The sequence below is a fragment of the Stegodyphus dumicola genome, chromosome 10, assembly GCF_044657685.1.
Source record: "Stegodyphus dumicola isolate Sdum_Otavi_A_Nest chromosome 10, ASM4465768v1".
Lineage (NCBI taxonomy): Eukaryota > Metazoa > Arthropoda > Arachnida > Araneae > Eresidae > Stegodyphus > Stegodyphus dumicola.
The window spans coordinates 170,558,390-170,581,520 of NC_140777.1; the positions used below are offsets into that span (position 1 = coordinate 170,558,390).

Here is a 23,131-nt window from a genome sequence, read left to right on the forward strand (position 1 = left end):
AGCCCGGTCTGGGCACACCTAAGGACCTAGGGTTCGCCGTTTGGTTTTAGGCAAGATTTCAAGGTAAAAATTTAAAGCTAATATAGAATAAGGAGATTAGCATACAGCCAAAAAATAACATAGAAATTTCTTTTCAAACAATTCCTTTAATACCCTAAAAAAATCTGGAAGATTTCTTTGAAAAATGAGGGTCTTAAAAAACTAAACATGGCTAAAATATATGGACTGGTTTGTGTTGAGCTGCCATCTACTATAAATAAAAAAAGGTTCAGAGTAACCTATAGTAATCTATAAATCCTTTTTCATTCAATTTTTCTGTGCCTACAGAAGGAAGATTTTAGGTGTGTTCAGACCGGACACACTGTGACGCAAAGGGTTAAAGAGACCTTCCTAAATGCTCGTGAACCTTATACAACGACTTTCCTGATCTAGGTAACCTGATTTTTAGAAAATGGAAAAGTTCATTATAAGAAATGAAGTGGCCGCCCGTTTCTCCTGACTTCGAATAAAATTGGTGAGGTTAGGAATCAAATGTTATATTCGCCAACAAAGAATGTAAGAAGGATTACATCTCAATTAAATTCATGCATTGTGAAAAAATAAATCATGAAAATTCATTCTGCTTGAGGAAAGCATATCTTCATCTCGCAGCAAACGAACTGCTTTTATAACTAACAACATAAACTACAAAAGTGTGTGGATGCCACCCGTCGAAACAATTTGCCATTAATATCCACTTTGTAATTTTCACAATTTTCACAATTTTGACATGCGCTATTTTCCGATTAGTCTGTATAAATGATTCACGAAATCGAATATTATATATTATTTAATTTTTTATTCTTAATGATGCATTTTCATTATTTGTGGGAAAAATGAATGGTCGAAATAAAAGAATCTCAACACAAAATTATGAAATTGTAATTTCAAAATGATAGAATTTTAAATTTATTTTGCCTGTTTTATTGCAGGTAACCTAGACGCGCTAAACCTTTTAAATGATAATTTTCAAAATATCTGAAACTAATGCATTAAAACTTTATAAAATTATATTTTTTCATGATGCCGTGATAGTTCTCTTTCATTTGAGGCTTGAAATAGACTTAGATTTTCCAATGATTTTGGAGAAATAAATCCTTGAAGCCAGAAAAATTCCTTCAAATAATTGCTCAGTTTTCTGTCAGCTAGTTTAGACGTCAGCTAGTTTACAGTGCACAAATGGGAACAATTTTAAACATATTAACTATATGATGATTTTTCTGAAAATATATCATACTATTAGTTATACCTATTTTCAAACATATAATACCAACAGAAAAATAGTGATTCCTCAATCCGTCTTACCCGAGTGATTTCCAATATCTGCTGGGGTGTGTTTGTGTGTTTCATATTTTTAAAAATATACAGAGTTTGTTCATTGGCACAAGGTGACTCTTACTGCAGTTCTGGAAATTTTTTATTAATTTTGCACGATACGTACTTATAAGATCTTTACTAGAACAATATATCGATTTCATTGTATTCAAAGTTAGAAAGTAATTTACAATTACAAAATAACAGATGAAAAATCGACTTACCCTGAGTTCTTAGTTACTGGGTTATTCATTACTAATTTGGTGTTTATATAAAGGAACCATGAATATAACAACGCAAGGCTTAAATTTAATTATTTTCATTACATATTATTAATTTCTTTTATATAAATAAATGTATTGGCTTTTCATATAAAGCAAATCTACATGAGCAATGATCAGGTTATCGAATAGCATTTCTTCAAAAATTATCAGATAATTATTATCGGTACTATTCTAACAACCAAAAAGCATTCTTAAAGAAATAGTACATACCTGTTCCACCCAAAGATTTGTTGTCATGATCTGATTTTTGAGGTTCTGAAAGAATGAAATAAATATGAATTTAATACACATGGTTTTAATAATTTAAAAATAAAATAAAATCACTATTGTAAACTTTGCAAATGTGGTAGAAAGACTTATGACTTAAGCTACTTATGACTTAAGTTAGTTATAATTTGAATTCATCACTTTTGCGCTACGCCATAAATACTGGCTGGTTTGCAGGTACAGGAAGTGCCTTCTGTTAAACTAACTGAGGTCTTAATAAAAGAGTCTTTTACATCTTTTTTACTCTAAGTCGCTTCGATCCAGCTAGGGTCTCGTCTTAGTGTATGATTCCCAAGATGGTGGGCCACTATAATTTTATATTTTAAAAATATGTAATTAAAAAATACGTAATATTTTACGTATTTTAAGTACTACAGGAGATTAGTAGAGGTCGGGAATGTGTTTTATCTGGTCCCTGTAAAAATCAGGCTTACTCATGACTTCGAACAAAGAGTCAATAAAATTCTGAAACTTTCAAATTTTACATTACGACCAAAGGGCGTTTATTTAAAAAATAAACATTTAATAAATAAACAAATAAGTGAATAAAATCAATGCGCGATGTTATTAAATTAAATAAAAACAAGTTCTGAACGAAATAAATTAAATATTTACAAAAAATTATAACATCATTTAGCCTTCTCTCGGAGTAGATACGCACATTGCTATGTAAACTATGCTCAAGGGGGTGGGGAAATCTGAAAGCTATCAGATTTTACATTAAACTCAAAAAGGACTTATTTTAACCTTTGGCGTGTTACCTTTACTTATTAAATATAATGTTCTTCGCACTTGAACCATAAAATTCAATTCAACAGCTACATCAGAAAATAATTTAAAAAGAGCTTATATTTAAAATTTCCGATACGCAATCTCGCGCGCTGGAGGTAAAAATGTGCTCCCTCGTACAATATTGCCATCACTCGTCTTCAAATCACTGAGTTTGTTAATAATTTTATTCCTTGATAATGCACATCATCACTCTGAGTGCGCTGTGCACCTCGCAGTTTTGTACAGCTTACATTTCTTAAACAATGGACGAAAATTGGAAAAGTAAACTCTGCGTGGCTACAAGCAAAGCGATGCAGCGAAATAAAGCAGGAGAGAGAGGGATCCGATTCGATCCGAACAATTATTGCTGGGGTAGCGCGCTGTTTCCAGCTCTTGAAGAGTTGCCAAGAGGCACATGGCTGTAGTAAGTCTGACGTAGTAAAGTTGTGGGATTGAGGTGATGGCAGAAGGGAGGGGCGAACAAGATGCCGCAAGCCTAGGATTAGGCCATACAAGAAGACGCGCCACAGTCGGAGCAATGAAAAAAGTAATAATGAATGCTATGTACAATATATACAACTATATACAGGAAAATTCTACTTTATGTAGGAAAATTTAGATCTCTAGCTAAGTGGGCTGCAAGCGGTCGTAGCTCTTTATCTTCTGGTAGTGAAATGTAATCAAATACTTTTAGTTTCATCATATGAGGGCATGTAACTGCTTTCTGGAAAAAGCAGGAATTTAAACGATGAAAATGTTCTATGACTGTTTCAATTTTCAAATCTTTGTGCAATGTCTTATTTGATACAAAATAATGCGCATTCGTGATGGTGCGCAGCAGCTTGTTCTGAGTAATTTGTAATTTAGATATATCCCTGTCTCTAACTGATGCCCACGCGGGGGATGCGTACGTGAAGATTGGCCGTATTACAGAGATGTATAAGTGCCGCTTGCTTCTTAAGTCCAGTTTAGAGTGCTCGTTAAGAATTGGGTTAAGACTCTGAATAACTCCTAGTGTTTTTCCCCTTACGTGAGTCAGATGATCCTTCCAAGAGAATTTATCATTGATAACGACGCCAAGGTTATTCGCCTTGCGTACTCTGGGAACTTTTGTGTCGAAGAGCTTCAGCTTTTCAGTGATTTCCGTAGCAGAGTTTCTCTTTCTTATAATAAGTAGTTTGGATTTATCTGCTTTAATTGAGATGCACCATTTAGTGTACCAGAATTCTACTTGTGGCATGACTTGTTGAAGCTTCCTGACAGCTAGATTCGAACACATAGATTTGACAGCAAGCGCCGTATCATCGGCATAGCAGCCTATGAAGTAATTGTAGTTAAGGCCTGTTTTAGTCTGTCACAAAGAAAAGATATAAAATCAGACCAAAAATTGAACCTCGTGGGACGCCGGCGTGAATTCTTTTGACTTCAGAAATCTCATTTCCAATAGAAACGTGAAAACTTCCGCCTTTCAGGAATGAGTAGATGAGACGCGTTAAAGTTTTAGTGAATCCGAGGGAGCGAAGCTTGAATATTAGACCCTCATGCCAGAAGCGGTCAAACGCTTTGGCCACGTCTAGCATGAGCAAAGCCACATTTTGTCTGTTATGTAGTGCACTGCCGATGTACTCTGAAACTCTGACCAGTTGTTTTGTGGTGGAAAGCGTTTTTCGGAATCCAAACTGTTTTTCTGGGAGTTTCTCTAAATATGGTTGCATTCTGTGATATATGATGCGTTCAAATATTTTCCCTAAAACGGGAAGCAGACTAATTGGTCTGAAACCTTCTGGGCTGGAGAGAGAGAGGGAGTTGAAACGCAATTACTTTTTATACTATTTCGGATAACATGACACCTTAATGTCCAGATGTTGGGTTCAGATTTCATCGATAAGTGCGCAACACGGATTAGATGACGAATGTTTTTTCAGAAGGGAGAATTTATTGCTTTGTTATTTTTAGAATAAAGACGGGAGCTAAAGGGCTATTATTAATTTATTATTTGAAAGATAGATATTTTATATTTTACATATATTATATGTGTAATATATTCAGGAGCAGGAACTTTGATGGCGTAGAAGTATTGATCCATAATGACTAGGAAATTGGAGGTGAAGGCAGATTAAATCTTCAGTTTTATTTTCAGCAACATGGTGCGGCTACACACAAGTCAACCTGTTTAAATGTGCCTGCTCCAAAAGGCTTACATTTTGATAGATTTGCAGCAAAAAAGAAGAAGCAGACAGACTGCAGTACAGCTAAGACAAAGCGTGGAAAGAATGTGCGTAATGTTCTGGATGAAATCTTAAGTCCAACTGAGTTAGTTTTGGTTCTCAAAGCATTTTGATTGGCTAGTTAATATTGCTGTAAAATTATTACTGGCTGCTTGAGTTTTAGTTCAATTGACATCATCAAGTTACGTAAGAGTCATATGACATAGAGTTTTCTCGAAATGATGCAGTGCAAATAGATGTTGCTATTTTTAGAATAGAGAAGGGAAATTAATATACACTTTTAATTTAATCTTTTACATATACATGTGTTTGCAACAAAAAAGAGAAGTGCACAACTATATGTTATAGCAGTCCCATATAAAAAATTTCAACGTTCTAAGGATACTCGGTTTTAAGTTACGCGAGATGCATCCGCACTTCCACACGTCAAGAAAAAATCTCTTCTGAAACCATTTCAAATCCATTTTACAATTGTTTGAGGAAAAAAAAAGTCTTTCTTCATGCAAAAGCATCTATCCAATGTGTTCAAGAGCGGTTAAAATATATATTTTCATTGAAATATGATACCCAAAATATTTCGCTGCTACAATACTTGCTTTACTACGTTATAAAGAAGTAAAAATTAAGACAACAAAATTAGAATAGATAGTAAGAGCAAAATACGTTAAACAAGAAATTTTCTTAATTTAGAAAAGTTCAGAGATTAGAATTTGAATTCATGATGGAAAATAATAAGTTTTTTTGCTTCAAAGTGTTTTTTCAAAGAATGTTTTAGTGTATTAACAATCAAATGATTTTATTCTCCCCACGCAGTAAAATAAGGTTATTGGGGCTTACGTTCTGAAGCCAAAAAGAAAACCACATAATAATGAAACTGTAGGAAATAATTCAAATGAAAAATTTCCCGATCAGTTTATTCATAGCCGTCATCTGTTCAATGTTCTAAGCAGTTTTTGAAGTTAAACAGGTAAACTGATGATTTATTTTGCTAAAATATTATTTTCTAATATATTACGTAGTAAATACACATTTCTTACATCATTCTTACTACTTTCAAATGAAGTTTGATTCGAATTATCTTACTCTAAATCTTGTATTTGATTTTGATTTGGAATCTAATTTTTTTTTCTCTTTAAAATAGTAAAATTAACTTTTTTTTTAAGTTCACACAAATATAAAAAGTACAACATAGAGATTACAGTGCAAGATGTGACGCATTTGGTTTCTTTATGCTATTTCTGAATGAAGCAGCAGCCATTTGGATTGCCATAGAAAAGCTAGATTTTTTTGAGTTTTTCGTTCACTAGACCGTATAGCTCGTTTTCAACTCCATTGGGCACAGAGACAAATTTCTTTCATTTTCTTCTCCATTAATCTTGGAAAATTTTCGAACGTCAAACATTATAGATTTCCTGACTTTGATTTCTTAAACGATTTCCTATTTTTTTTTTTTTTTTTTTTTTTTTTGAAATAATGTTTTTACTAAAGGTGTTAAAACTCGTATAATTTTTTTCACAAACTTTGTTAACGCTTCTTTGATGTGCAGCCTTCCAAAAATTAAAAAAAAAATAGATATTCTTTTTGTATGTTGTATGTTCTGTGTTATAACAAATCGGGGTTTGAAATAAACTTCACGATATGACTCACTATAGCTCCCATTGACAGTTTGTGGAGACATTAGGTTTATTTGGAAAAAGGCAAAAAGAAAAATTAGCAAACGCCTTCGCCGGGAATCGAACCACGGATCTCTGAAATACCGGCTCAGTGTGCTACCCACTACACCACAAAAGCTCGCCAAGAAGGTGGGAGAAATATCTTATATACTTCCTCCTTTTAAAGGGCGACTGGGATTTTTAGGGGACCCAATCGCCAAATCCTGGGTGGGGAGAAATCATCATCCGCCACTCTTTTAGTTCGGGCGCCACTGTAGAGACATTAGGTTAATTTGGAAGCAGGCGAGATGAAAAATTAGCAATCGCCTTCGAGAATCAAGCCATGGATCTCTGAAATACCAGCTCAGTGTGCTACCTACTACACCACGAAGGCTCGCCAAAAAGGTGGGAGAAATACCTTATAAGTTACATGAAAAAAAAAAGTTTGCCATGTTTGTTTTAAACATGCTTCGGTAGTTGTATTTTGCGGTATGGAATAAGTTTCACCTTCTTACTTACAGATTTCGTTTTCACATGCGTCTATATCTATTTATGTGTATCTATATCCCTTTGTTTTACATTTCTTAGTGTGTTTGAACAAAAATCATAATTATAAGAACAACAACAAAACAACCACCCCAAAAAACCTGCAAGGTTTAAAATTTTAATGGTCGTTCAAAAGGGTTTGTTAAGGTGTTTTATGCTCTCTCTGACCTTGCAGTTCACAGGCCTGCTGTTACTCTCCTACTAATCCATTTTGTTTTTCTAAGCATAATTTTCTTCGTACTTACGCCATATACAATTCAACAGCACAATCATAGAATATTTAAAAACAGCATATCTTTAGAATTTCCGATAGTCAGTTTCGCCCACCGGACATAAAAATGCTATTTCTGTACAGTGTTGCTACTCTTTGCTTTGAAATCGTTGTGTAAATTGTTGAGTAAATCGTTAATCAAAAACTCGTTCAAGTTTTAGAAAATATGAAATATATACCAAAACAAATCGCAAATTAGGACTTCCAGGTGTCCATGTTCGGGTGCTGAAATACCGATTCAAAATTCGATAGCTCTAAACACCGTTGTTTTTTCACAATATTAGAAACATCTATCCATACATGCGTATTCTTCATTATTTAATTTCTTTAAATATAATACAAAAGGATAATATTTGGGGGCAAGTTATCCTCTCTAGGGCTCTCTAGAGGGAGCAAAAGGAATGGGAGACCCTCAGAGCCGCTCCCTCAGTAACACAAACAACAACAGTGGGAATCTTTTACTCCTTGCCAGGATGAATTTCCTGCGCTTGTTCTGATGTTACTATCAGACAACTGAGATAAGACACAACAAATCTTGAAGAAAGTTGAATTACCATGAATGTTCAGGATCCAGATATCGTGATTTCTTTGTGTTGGTAAGCGTATAATTTCGATGGGGGCAAAAAAACGAAACTTTGACACCTAACAGTTGTCCTAAGAAGTTACTAGAATACTTAATGAGCTTTCGCCCGTGATACTAGTTAACTACCAACATAACAGATAACTCACACGTAGCCTCAACATAAAACTTTATTGCCCACTTCTGGTAGGTTTTATAAAACTTAAATCACAACGTTATGAGGATTGCTTAATTTTACTAGCCAGTTCTCTTATATTAATTTGCTTTACTTTCTTTCTAGCTCTCCATTTTTCTGCGAGAATGTAAATTTCTAGTTCGTGTGTATTCAAATGAAGTAGAAAGGAGATATTATTTAAAGGCTAGTTTTAGAGGGTAGAATTGCAGCATGTTCCGCCTGTTGAAGGCCACGTTTCCTCATTGATTCTCTTGAGAGTAGTATTCTGCGGCGTTGCGTTGTTTTCGCCATTTGTCTTGTTTCGCCGACTTTAGGTCAGAGCCAACTTGCGCGTTTTGTGTCTGTGTAGCTTTCAGCTAACTCAAGTTAACTTAGTCACAATTTAAAATTCGTTTCTTGTGATTTAATCCATTAATGCTGGCTATTCTGTAAGCACAAGAAATTTCTTCTGTGAAACTTTATTTGAGTTATATAAAGGGGTCTTTTATACCTTCGTATGTTCCTGTTGTAATTACGTGACCTAGTGATAATTCACTTCAGTCTTAGAATTCTCGTCCTAACTGCTTTTTGACAGTGGAAGAAACTGTATAACGTAAGCGAAGACTGACCTCCTAAAATTTTTTTAATACACACCTCAACAGTGAAACTGCAGCACCAAGAAAGAAGCGTCATGTAGCGTCATGCAAGTTTCAGGATTGAGAATTGTGAGATAGATATGCAAATGATTAAAAAACAGTTATAAACTATTTTATTAAGTATCTAATGTGCCCACCTCGGGCAGTGATACAGGCCGCAATCCGGCGAAAATGCTATCAATGAGTTCATTCATGGCTGCCTGAGGTAGCCTTTTCCAAGCCACATCAAATGACACAAATGACATCCCACAAGTATTCGATGGGATTCAGGTTTGGAGAGGCTGCCAGCCAGGGGTAGAATATGGATATGGAGAAATGTGGTGGACACCCATTGTTTAACCATTGGCAATGTGGGTATTGTCCAGCCACACTAGATATCCAGATAAATTACACCCCAAAGGACTACAGAGGATCCTACCAGGGGTTGCTTGCAATGCTTTGTATTTTACCAGACTGCGGGCAGAGCCTTTCGTTTTCTCTTATATATACATTGGTGTTTTTACAGTTGGTGCCTTTCGCACGTACATGCTATGGAGGGCAGCTCCAGGTCTGTTTGCATACTATGTTTTAAGTAATAGCTTTGTTATATTATTCTAGGCCGGCCAGGGTAGGATGTCAGATCCGGTAAGGCTGTTGAGAGTACACCGTGCGACATGCGTCTTGGCATTGTCTTGTTGGAATACCGTGTGGGGTGCGCCCTGCAACCAGAGCAGAACAACAGGCTTCACAACTTGGGTGACGTAGAAGTCCGCTGTGAAACTGCCGTTAATATGTATCAGCGACGTCTTGTGATCAAACATTATGCCACCCCGAACCATAATGCCCAGTGCAGGACTGGTATGACGCTCGACAAAATTGGCTGTTTGGTAGCGTTTCCCGGGTCGCCCAGTCGACGGCCGTCCTTACTCCAGACAGAAACGAGATTCATCCGTGAACAAAACCCAATGCCATTCGATGGTCCACGCACGATGATGCTGATACCACACCAGGCGTCTAGTCTTGTGTTCAGCAGTCAATGGTACTTTTGTGGCTGGTAACCGTGAACGTAAGTGTGCTTCATGCAATCTGTTGCGAATAGTTTGGGTGGACACAGATCCATCTGCTCCTGAAGCAACCGGCTTCGGATGTCACGTGACATGGAGAAAGGGTCTCCAATAGTTGACCGATGAATACGCCGGTCTATGTGCCCTGACATGCCCCTGTGAGCACCACTTTCTCTTCGACGCGCACGCACACCCTCCTGAATCCATTGTGTGACACAACGTTAGATGTTGCATTATGCCCAACACGAGTGGCTACTGCGCGCAGCGACAAACCAAGCTCATCGAGTTCGATAATACGGTCACGTTCCTCGGTCGTTAACTGATGGTATCGAGCCGATTGAGCTCGCCGACGTCTCAGAGATATTTTTCTAAAGTTTCTTCTAAAGTCTCCAATGCTCCGTAAACCCTCAGATACTGTTTATGAGTAGAGAAAGTGGCTGACGTTTATAGCCCGCATATGCGTACTACGTGATCCAATGCGTGCGCAACATTTATCATTTACATATCGACCTCACAACTCTCGCTCCTGCAATTTGCATGACGCTACGTGCATTCTTTCTTGGTGTTGCAATTTCACTTTTGAGGAGTGTACAATCTACTTGTCTTAATGCTAAAATTCCGAATTTTTGCAACCATAGCTTAAGCTCAAACCTAGAAATAGCTGGTGGTGGAATGGATTCAGCTAACTTCTTAAACAACTTACTGAGTACAGCCAAGACATTCAGTATAGCTTTCGGTATTTCTTTCACAGTAGACAACGTTCGCAGACAAGTCTGTAACATCGTATATGGAAGGGCTCACATTTAGGAATAACAGTCTACTTTTAAACTATACCACTTACCATTTAGTATGCGCAATTTCTGGTGGGAGCCAGTATCATGTAGAATCAAGGAAACACAGGATTAGGTTTTACTTAAAACTATCAGCAAAATTTAAAATTAATTGTCCCAAACGTGTTTACAAAAAGCGAAGCCATTCTGTATCTGTCATTAATAGTGATTGTGACGCCCAAGGATAGTGTGATTCGCGAAGCTGACTGCCGTACCGATGGGACCGTGTCGAGAGGTTGATGGTAGGGGAAGAGACCTTCTGACCCGTAGCCTCCCCGGGTTACTCTCCTTCAAAACTGGAGGCGGAACTGAGCATAGTCCTGCTGTCACCTAAATGGTGTTAAAGGCTCTGGCTCTTGTCAACACTGAAAGAAATCATCTTGGACGTTCAAAACCTGGGAAGAAGCGTCACAGGATTTGCGTAACCTGTAATCAGTGCCATAATCTGTGCTCTAATCTTTCCTTTCGCCATGAACTATCTGAACTATCAACTCGTTAGCAACTGCTTGAGCTCATAAATCTAATACCACCTGAAGGTATGTGACTTTACATATATTGTTTTACATATGCAAAAATTTATGCTTGCTCTTTTCATTAAAATGATTTTGTTTAACTGATAAGTTAACCTGGATATCTTAAATTATAATATTCCTTTTTTTACTGCTCAAATAAGAAAATAAATGAATGTTAAACTTATTAAATACGGTATTTATTTCTACGTTCCGCTGATGGATTGTTCGAATATTTTAAGGTTAAATTCATTTATATTTATATTTATACGGTTATACTAAGAACTGTACGGAATAGTTCATAATCATAATTTAATTTAATGAATTAATTTTTAGTCCAAAGGGGCTTTTACTAATGTTTTCGTTTTGCCATTTTGCGTTGAATCACTATAAATGTCCGTTTCACTTTTCAAACTGTTGCCACCAAATGTTAGAGTCCTACATTATATTTGAAGAAATTAAATAATGAAAAATTGGCATAAATGTATGTCTATTTCTCGCATTGTGATAAAACATACATAGAGCCATCGGATTTTGAATGACGTAATCCTCCTACGAATATGGACATGTGGAAGACCCAATTTGAAACTTCGAATTTGTTTTATTATCGATTTCATATTTTATAAAACTTTAATGAATTTTTGAGTAACAAACTCAACGACTTAAAAGCGAGCAATAGCAACACTCTACGGGGGAAGAAAATCTTTTTATCTCCAGCGCGCGGAAGTGTGTATCGGAAATTCTAAAGATATGTTCATTTTAAAATTATTTTGCGACATTGCTATTGAACTGAATTTTATGGTTTTAAGTGCATAAGAACATGATATTTAATGGTTAATCTTTAGATTATGGTAACTTGGCGATTTTTTGGCGAAAATTTGGCGACCAACCCTGTTACAGCAACTCGCTAGTTTTTGTTTGGACGCCAGTTTGTTTTCACGAAGTAAAGAATTTTTTTTTTTAACTCAACATTTATTCTCAACAATCTGCTAGCCGAATTACGCCTATGCTAGAACTTTTATGGAACAAAAGTGCCTAATCGTGACGAAGATTAGGTGCGAAATTGGGAGAATGTGAAGAATCGCCCACTTGCCGCGTTTTTAAGAATTGCACATACACGGTATCATCCATGTACACGTCGACCCATTTTCACTTAAAAAAACATCCCAGAATTGCACAAAATGGCATTGCGCACACTCTTAACTTTATCCATGTACACCGCTAAAGTCCTAGCTAGTAACCTTTATCGCCTTACCAAAATGTCGCCAAACTACCTGTTACCATATTCCAAAGATCAGCCTATTTAATAAATAAAAGTAACACACAAAACGTTAGAAAAACGCCCCTTTGGACTTCAGTTAAAATCCGAAACCTTTCAGATTTAAATTTAAAATGACAACTAAATTGTTCTATACAGCATTTATTTAATTCTTATTTTGTGCGAATTCAATAAATTTTTAATTAACAAACTCAGCGATTTAAAACCAATGTGGTTCCACTGCCTGCAATGAAATACTTTTATCTTGTATGCAACAGTATGTTGCCATTTGTCAAAACGTAACAACATATTTAGCTTACAAATTTAATCGGCCTATTATTTGTTAACAAACTAAGCGATTTAAAAGCAATAAATGAAGGTTTTTAATAAAATTTTGTTTTGCTTTTTAATTTGATTGATTTAAATAAAAATGCACTTAAATCTTGATCTAATTAATAATTTTTGTGGACTCTGTCTCTATGTTTTAATTTTTTTTTGTAATGTATCAAAGATTTTTCTGATGACATATGGCACATAACTGATACAGGAACCTTTTTTATTTTTATACCTTTTAGATGTTTTAAAACGCAAATCCTTTCAGTGCTGTTAGACTGGACCCTGAAAACATTAGATGCAGTTGTCAAGTTGTGCTAATAATTCCTACAGAAATTTCTTCAGTATTCATTATTTTTAGTCCTGTCCAGTCTGTCACATATCTTTTGATAGTACTGCTTTAAACGTCATTTTATGCGTGGTCCTTAAGAAAGATTCGTCAGTTGTTGCGTAGGTGGAGAGAAAAATGAAATTTTACTACAAAAATGATATTATATGATCATAGCTATGTAGCACAAATTACTTCAAAACGCTTCTGAAAATCATTTCTTAAAGGCTTAGGCGTTACTCGAGACACCCTTCGTCATCCAAGGTTGTCCTTTATTCAGATAATCTATTCGTGAACCGAAGTGTGAACCGAAGGCGTTCGTGATCCGAGGTTCCACTGTATTTCAAATAAATTCCGAAGATTGATTATGACTTTAACTAATTATTCCACTAATATTCTTGTTTTTCAAAATTACAGAAAACATCACTATTTCTCATTTTATATTTTAAATGAAGACGAGGCGAAAAAAAGCATTTCTGTTTAGGGAAAAAAAAGATACCACGATTGAGCATATTTTGAAATTTAAGAAGAAATTCAACTAAATGATTATATTCATATAAAATAGAATCAGAATTTTATCTCTCTACATTCATAAATTTCTAAGCATACTTTAATTAAAAAGAGTACATATGGAAGAATACTTTTCGCAGGGGGTACTATTTAAGAGTATACTTGTATAAAATATAAATATAACTTTGAAATGGTTTCAGTTGTTGTATTTTTTGAGAATATACTTTTAGACAAAGTATTCGTTCCAGATATTTTAATACAAACGCGTAAGAGGCAGTCATTCTAGAATGCTTTGCCAAAATTGACTAAACCTAAATCTAAACCAAACGGTAAGACTACTTCTAATCTGAAAGTTTATCGCTTAGTAAGGTGATGTTGAAAATCAAAAAAAGCTCACTAATGTTCCAGTTATTCTGGCTAGCAGTCATTAATCATGTTTTTTCCTTTATACACTGGTTAAAAATTGAGAAAAGGGAAACCATCTAAATATTTCATTTAAGACTAAGAAAAACTATCCGTTTTCTTTTAACATCATACTTGAAACCAAATATTAAATGCGTGTTAAAGAAGTGGAAGGTACATGGTATCTAATCTGATTGTGTTTGCATTACCAAAAGTAAGTTAGAAATATGAAGAAATTTATCAAATGAGGATGGAAATTCAGGTTGAAGTCAAACATTTCTACCAAGTTAAGTACTTCAAGCTGAAACTTGCTGTAATTGAATATTAAACTTTTCTTCTCGACTCAGGAAAGAATAGAAAGGCAAAACGCTTTTCTTCAGACATAAAAAAAGATTAAACACGGTGTTTTTCTATGGAAATAAAAACTTAAAATTCCTTCTCCTCTTAGACAGACAAATAAAATAAGTAAAAACTAAGAAAATATTTTTCGCAAGAGGAAGTTTCTGATCAGAATGGTTGAAAACACTTTGACACATGCTTATATGCATCTAATCTAATAAAAACTCTTTAGAGAAACTGATAGTTTTTAAGAACAACTTAGTGTATGCTTTAAGGCGATAAAATTTAATTTAAGCTGTGTGCCACTTGTGAAAAAGGAAACTAAAGGATTCGCTGGCTTGATCGCTTTAATCGGATAAGAAAATTGTGGTTTATGGTAAAAAGTATTTTAATTTGAGTTATCCTGCATTCAAGTGAATTTCACAATAATATGCAGTTCATTTTTGTAAAGAAGATTATACGTTCTAATAATTTTCATGTTTCTGTGAATGTATTTATGGTACTGCCGTGTAGGTTTATATTTAATTTATTTTCCTAGAGCTGCAAGAATACTACAGATATAACTCTTAGAAAATTAATTCTTAAGGAACAAAATCTATGCACATTTAAATTATGCATTATTAAAGCAAAAGTTAGTGCAAGATTAATTACATTAATTTTTTGGTTTGAAGTGTAATAAAAAAATATAAATTAAATTAAGTAGAACTAAAAATCGCAATATTCAGTTAAGATTTATTCATCCCTGAAAGTGAGTAATACACTAGTACATTCACCGCTCCACCATTCCTCCGTGCAAGCTATTTCAAAATTTATACTGAATTAATTCTGAAAAATTTATACTAAATTAATTCTGAAAATACATTAAATTTATACTTAATTATTAAAATTTATACTGAATTAATTCTGAAAATACATATCTCCCTGAAGTTAATTCTTAGGTACCGTAGCAAAGTAACACGCAACAAAATCTCTTGTGCTTACGCACCATCTTAAATCTATCCACAGAAACGAATTTGATATATAGGATGGAAACTTACAGAATGAACCTGGCATCATTGAAATACATAGGTCTCTAAACATGTGTTGTATAAGACGCTGTCAATGGTGATGTATCGATGCTAAGAAGTGTTACTTACACGACTGCAGACAGATCATCCCTGTATATTAGCTGTGGAAGTTCTTGCCTTTCATCCTGGTTAATAGCGTAATCATGGACGGTTTACAGGACGGTGGCAACAGTTTGAAAAGCAATACAGCCTTTTATATAAGAGTACGGAAAATCCCATTTCGACTTTTTTACTTCCTTGTACGAAGTAAAAAGGAAGTATTGTAATCGCGAAAATTTTCAGGTAGCATATTTCAACGAAAATATCCATTTTCACCGCTATCGAATGAAATTTAACGATGTTTTTGCGTGATATCTGTACGTAAGGACAGAATAAAAGACTCTTTTCCTCCAAAAATTATAAAACTGCTTTAAAATGAGTTCTGAAGAGAATTTTTCGTGGCGTCTGTACGAACGTACGTATCTCGCATAACTCAAAAACGAGTAGTCTCAGAACGTTGAAATTTTGTATATAGGACTTCTCTAACATGTAGATGTGCACCTCGTATTTTGGTTGCAATCGGCCGCACCAAACGTATATAAATATATTTATATATATATCCACTCTGCTAACCCGGATCAGTGATCTCAGTTTCTTTACTCTTATATGTTTGTAAATTGTACATTTTTTGCTTTAAAAATGATTGAAATATGTTGTTCTTATCTTCCTGTTAAGGATTTTATGCCTTTAGTAAATCTATATGCAATATTTTTAGAATTATCAACAATTTTAAAGTTGTTTAAGTGCCACTAAGCCTAATAATGTTTTTGATAGCGGCCATTGCTTGTTTACATTTGAAACAGCAAAATAGTGGATTTGTTTCCAATCTAGAGAAACTTAGCTTCGCAACAACAAAGATAACGCCTTCATTTATTATTGCGAAATTAAATCATGCTTAATCCTTTCTGGAATTTTTTCGAGGAAATAAACGTTTAAGATTTACTTCGTAATTTTTAATACAGGTATTTTGAGTTTTTATATATTTTTGCCTTGTCGCGAAGTGAGAACTGAATTAATTGAATGAGAAATACTCAATCGGTCTGTGAAAAACTGTTTCTTTTTTGTTTTGTTTGCTTAATTTCTTTTATAGATCATTCTAGTTTTATTATTGTATTTGAATAGAGCATGTGACAACGATTAGATAATTCCAATCTTAAAATGATAAACATTTTGTGCATTATGAGTTATAATATGAACGAAATATAATACTTTTAAGTGAATCTAGCGCTAGAGTATCGCTATGGTAAACAAATACTAGAGTGAATTTTAAAAAATGCATTTATTCTATTGTGGTTTATGCGCTGTCGGCGAAGTAGATTTAATTCAATACAATAAGTTTATATGAAATGCAAGAAAAAATGCGTATAATTTAATATTCCGTACAAGGAAGTCATGTGGTGTACACATCAGATTTATTTCGCTTTTTCTTCATGCACATGTCCCGTAAATTTTTGAACGAACGGTGTATGGATTACCCGCACATGAATAATCGGGATTCACGATTTCTTTAGAGTACTGCTAGCTTATATAGCATTGTGTAATATATTATATTGGTAACCAAGTGCTCTAGTTCTATATTCACTTTTTTTTACATGAAATATATAAATAACACCCTGGAAATCGCTGATTGTTAGGTTAGAGACAGGGAGACATTCACAAATTATTTTTCATATTATGAATGACACCGAACAAAATTTTCTCGTTTTTAAAACAGCTTTTAATACTTTATCAGTTTTACCATTACGAATAATCCCCGTCATCGGTGAAATGAAATTAATTATAAACCTTGATTTCTATGTCATATACAATCAAATAACTATTAAAAGCAGTAAAAAAAGCGTTAAGACTTAAGCGGTAGCATTTATTTTATCAAGAGTTTTATTGATCTGTGAAGGGATGAAAAGAAGAAATGCTGTCATAGAAAAACCATGAAAAGAGAACTGCAATAGGAAACTTTCTGTAAAAGTTAAGGTACTTCCTTAATAGACTCATTTTTCTGCCAGCAGTTCCGTTGGTATTCAATTGACGGTATCCCGTATCATCCATTTCTGTGGATGAAGATGTCTTCATAATTGATCTTACAGCTTTACCTGTTCAAAGTTTTACGCAGACCATTTTTCTTCCAGAAGATTCCTTATTCGAGCGATTATTTTTTGGAATTAATACGGTAACATACATGCTGTTACGGTACTTCTAGAAATACATAAAATTTGTGCATAATTATTAATCATAAATCGATTTGAATTTTACTGAAGAAAAGAAAATTTTGAAGCCAATTGTAATGATAATTAGCGGAAGAAAGGAAATATAAAAAGGAAGTGACGTTCTTTTTAGCCCAAAAAGGAAAATCTGGAAAAGGCGATTTCACGTTGAATCACTATAAACGGTGTATCACTTTTCAAATTGTTGCATCCAAATGTCACCGCCCTATATTATTTTTAAAGAAACTAAATAATGAAGAAGCTTCAGAAATTTATGAACGTATTTCGCAATGTGAAAAAACGGCGGTACACAGAGCCATTCAGTTTTGAATAATGTCGTCGTTTACGCGAACGTATACCCAAAAGTTTTAATTTCAAATTCGTTTTGTTACCTATTTAAGATTTTGTAAAACTTTAACGGGTTTTTGATTCACAAACCCCACGATTTGAAAGCGAGCAGTGGCAACACCGTACGGAATAAAACCTTTTTACCTCCAGCATGCGATACTAAAAAATTATAAAGTAAGGCTGTTTTTAAATATCTGGAGATTTTGCTGTTGAATCGAATTTTCTGTGGCGTAAGCGCGGAAATCGTGACTTTTAATGAATAAAGTTAACACATTAAACGTTAATAATAAAAAGGACAAAAAATATTTTTGCTAGCTATCTTATAAGGTATTTTCTCCCTCCTCTCTGCGTGCCTTCGTGGTATAACGGTAGTACACTCGGCACGTATTCGAGAGGTCCAGGTTTGAGTCCCGGAGAGGGCATTGTTAATTTTTCACGTCTCCAGCATCAAATAAACCTTAATGACTCTACAATTTTATTTAAAAAAATGAAAAGTGATGTAATAAACTGAGAAAAGAGTGAAAAATGTATTAAAACGTATGGCAACAATTAAGGCTGTATCAGGAATTCTGAATTTTGTTAAATTAAATAAAAATTTTATGATTTTTATGTTGAAATGTATATGGCATAAGTGCGAAGGAAATACTGCTTAATAATGAAGCTAAAGATTCAAAATAAATGAGCGAGCAGCAGTGTGTGAGAGAGTAGACTAAGTAAACTACGAGCTCAGCGAGAACGTAAAAGAACTTTAACAAGCCCTTTTGGGCGAACATTAAAATCTGAAACATTTCAGATTTTTTTGTTCGACTGGCATTCGATGTAATAATTCGCAATATTGTCTTACTTTGCAATAAATGCAAGAGAATACATTCAAAATTTGATTCTTAAATAAATATCGAGAGGTAATATTAATCCTATTTAGATACAGATATTGCTTCTGATAACTCAACCATGGGTGTTGCGTGATAAATCCCAAATATGAGTTTCGGATATTAGTCGCCGACAGTTTCAGTCTGAACTCATTCATTCGGTACTAGACATAACTGACACTCTTTAATGAGAAATACCATTTCCGTCTGTTGCAGGTGATATCCCATGAATTTAAAATTGCCTATATCGAGCATATTGAAACAAGTCTTACGTTCACATTTCAGATAGCATTGTCGGGAGAACAAATGCATCCGATAAAGAATATTAAGAATGCGTTATACCGAATTAAGATCCTCATTTACATTCGCTAGACACACAAATATGTGATATATGGATGATGAGGGGGATTACGTTATATAACAAATTAAGACATGATTATTACACGAAGACAGTTTGTTACTGAATTTAAAAGAATAATATCACGATCTAAGTGCGTCACGCGATTCAGAGAACCACAGCAACTTAACTCATTGTTAAATTTCATTGGTGCGAAAATATAATCCAGAATCAGTTAGATATTAAATATAGTTTTCAAAAGAATATACTTTTGCTACATTTCAGCACTCTGAGGCAGTAACGTGTGGGCACACATAAGGAACTCATGCCTATAGTAATTGAACATGGATATTAGAGAAATTTGTTCATTAATTGCAAAAAGCATGATTGTGAAAGCATGTGACGTCTCAGACTTATCTGTCAGTCAGTTTGTTCCATTTTTGCTTACATAAGCTTTCCAGTGTTACAGTAAGACATTCGTGTGCTTTCTGAAAGGAAGTTTTGAAATTATTTAAATAGCGTTGCGGGCGTAGAAGTTCAGTACGTGCGAACTTATTAGCATTTTGCAGGGAAATGGAAAGGAAAAAAGACAGAAAAAGCTAATTAACATAAAATAAATGGTTAATAAAAATAATGAATACTCTAAATTTTTTTAAATATTCATTAATTTTCTGAATTAGGTGTAAAAAACTGTAAAATGCTTTTAGTTTGTAACTTTTACTATCTGTGCCATCTAAAATATCTAATTTTGTTTTCTATACCTCATCAATCTTCGACGACATTTTATGCAGCAATAGTTCCTTGTCGTTTAGAATCATGGATGTAAATGTTGTCTAACGTTTTAGAATAATTCTATGCAAAGTAAGTTTATTTAGCGTAATTTAAAGATGAAATGCTTTGGTTTTATACCATGGGTGTCTAAACTGTAACCGAATGAGGGCCGCATTGCAAAGGAAAAAAAAATTGCGGGGCCGCGTTGCAAAGAAAAAAAAAATTGCGGGGCCACACATACAATATTTTTTAACAAATTGAAATAAAAATTAGCTCTTTGTTGTTTAATTAAAATCAATTCTTTTTTATTATTAATTTTTTAATTTGAATTAGATATGTATAGGTACATATTTATTATTAATTTATAAAAGTTTCGTTTCATTTAGTTTGGATTTCGTAAAGATGAAAAAAAATTCAAATTAATGAGATGGATGAATTTGCTTTTGTTGAACAAGTAAATCGATATCGGGTTCAATAAACGAAGTTGCAATTCTTTATGCATTTTCAAGATGTTTGTCAGTGATCTTTGCCCTATTTTTGTTTTTTGCGTGCTTCATTCTTGAATATAATTGTTCACAAATATAGGTACTGCAAAAAGCTGAAGACATTAATAAAGCATGATTGTGAAATTTAGGATATTTATCGCGGGGTAGGTAATCTTTATAAAACTCCAGTAAAGAAACATTTCCAAATTTTTCTTTCAATTGAATGTCACTTTGCAATTAATACATCATGACATACAAAGATATTTTTTTAAAATTTTTATTTTAAAATAAATGCGAACGAATTGATTATATATGAATCAAATTCAAACATTTATTATTTTCATTAAAAATGTGTAAATTTAAATACTTTCACTATTTGCGGTTTGGGCCGCATTTTAAAGACTTTTGGGCAGCACTTTAGACAACCATATGCTATACGATGATTATATAAAAGTTTGGATAGTTGTAGTATAACATATGGGTTTAAAGTTTAATTGCCTCCAAAGAGCCGTGTCTTAAAACAGAAGAGTAATGCTAGTCTTAGCAACTAAACGTACTACGTTACGCGAAATCTCCCACCAGCTAGGGCGAAACATATTTCGACATTCGACTAAATACACGCAACATGTAGACCTAATGATCTGAGGACTATAAATAATGGTAAAGTAGTAGATCTGTGTTTTTACCAACCTTTTTTTTTTTTGGTTTAATCAAAACGTTTAGAAACTATAAAAGCTTAATGCTTTCCTGCGAATCCACAAATATATTCCAAAATAACCAAAAATCCAATCCAAGACTAACGGCACCAAACATAAATATATATTACACACAGATATATATAATATATATATATAATTTATATAAAATAAATATATACAATAAATATAAAATATATATATATATATAATATATAAAATATTATATATAATATATATATATATATATATAATATATAAAATATTATATAGAAAATAGAATTTATATATATATATATATATATATGTTTATTTATATATGATATATATATATATATATATATAAAATATATATAAAATACAACTTAAATAAATATATATAAAATATTATATATATATACACTGAAAATTTGGTCTTTTTGTCTGTTTGATGAATTGCTTAATTTTGCGTAAAAACTCTAATTTTTATTATAAAAATTATTTTAGTTGTTTTTAACTGTATTTGGTGTTTTAGGTTTTTTGTATATTTTACACTTTTTAATAAAGATTGAGATTTTAGGAATTTTTTGCCTTGCCGGGAAGTGAGAATTAAATTGATTGGTCGATAAATATATCTTTGATAGAATTCGAGGAAATATGTTTAAATGAAATGCGGTTAAAATTGTATCTAGTTTAATAGGCCGTACAAAGACGACATGGGGTATCCACATCAGATATTTATTTCCAAAAGCAACACATGCTAGTGAAACTTTGATTACCGTTACACTGTTTACCAGTTTTCCGATAGAATACGAGTAAATAAAATCTTTCCATACAAGTCATTCTCATGCATAGACCCTGTTCGTGTCTACCGTGACATGTTGATCGTCTTTGAAAACGGGTTTACAATTTTTCTGCTGGTGCAATGTTTATAAAACTGTACAATCACACAAAAGAATTTGCGTTAAGAATTATCGTAAGTTATGTACAATTTTTTTAATCATTTTCTCTTCTGTGGCGATTTCCTTTCTTAATAAAAGGACATCTAATTCTGAGACATAAATAAGCATTTCTCATTTTATCGCTCGAAGACATTTTTAAACCTTATACCATGAGCTTTTAAGATGATATATATACAGAAAGAATCTGAAAAAGTGGGAAAAACTTTAGGGGGTGATATAAGGCAGCTACGTGAGCAATATTCATCATAGAATGTATGGTCGGATTGATAGCGGTGAGAAGTTAAAGAATAATTTTCTACTGTCACATTTAAAGGATTAACACAAGAATGTGAGGAGATACTTCAGAAAACATTTTATTAACAGAACATGCTCATAGAAATTGCTCTAAAGACTTTCCACCAGCTGTAATGCAGGCTTCAGACCTGCAGGATAGGGACTGAAGTACAATTGCGAAGACACCAGGCATTTCTCTAATATCACCGGCAACAACAACGATCCTGGCGGTTTCAGATCCATATCGGTTTCAACGAGACACTCGTAGATTAGGTTTTTCGTATTGCTCCACAGGAAAAAGTCCAAAGAAGAGGGTTCCGGTGATCTTGGTAGCCAAGTTATGGGACCACTTCGACCAATCCATCGCCCTGGAAATTTCGTGGTTCGCTTAACCAGCAATCCTCTCGGCAATCCACGGCAGAAAATGCCGATGGGTACTCGTATAACTGCCTTCTGTCACCCCCTAAAGGTTTTGCCACTTGTTCAGATGCACCCTGTATGCATATATCTATACACTAAACACATATTCTTTTTATTTTGTAATTGTTTAAAACTTCATCGAAAGAATTTAACTGAGCGTAAATTTCAAGCGTGTTTTAAAGTTTACTTAAAATCATTAAAACGAAAACCACAGTACTTAAATGCATATACAGGCATCTTATCTAAGCGATATGTGTAATAAAAAATTGCACTGTACAATGGGTATTTAAGATGAAAAAAAAAAAAAAAAAAAAAAAAAAAAAAAAGAATTTGGGGTGAATTTGTTTTTTCTGTTATACATGAATGTATAA

General features: G+C 33.6%; 1 protein-coding gene across 2 annotated transcripts in view; it reads right to left on the reverse strand.

Annotated features, from left to right (window-relative positions):
* LOC118191464 (acetylcholine receptor subunit alpha-like) overlaps positions 1-23,131 on the reverse strand; it is a 319,754-nt gene that overhangs the window by 75,384 nt on the left and 221,239 nt on the right. For both annotated transcript variants that reach the window (XM_085825870.1, XM_085825869.1), the window contains exon 3: positions 1,848-1,892. In XM_085825870.1, coding sequence (XP_085681996.1) covers positions 1,848-1,892 — 45 coding nt within the window. The remainder of the gene's footprint in view (positions 1-1,847; positions 1,893-23,131) is intronic.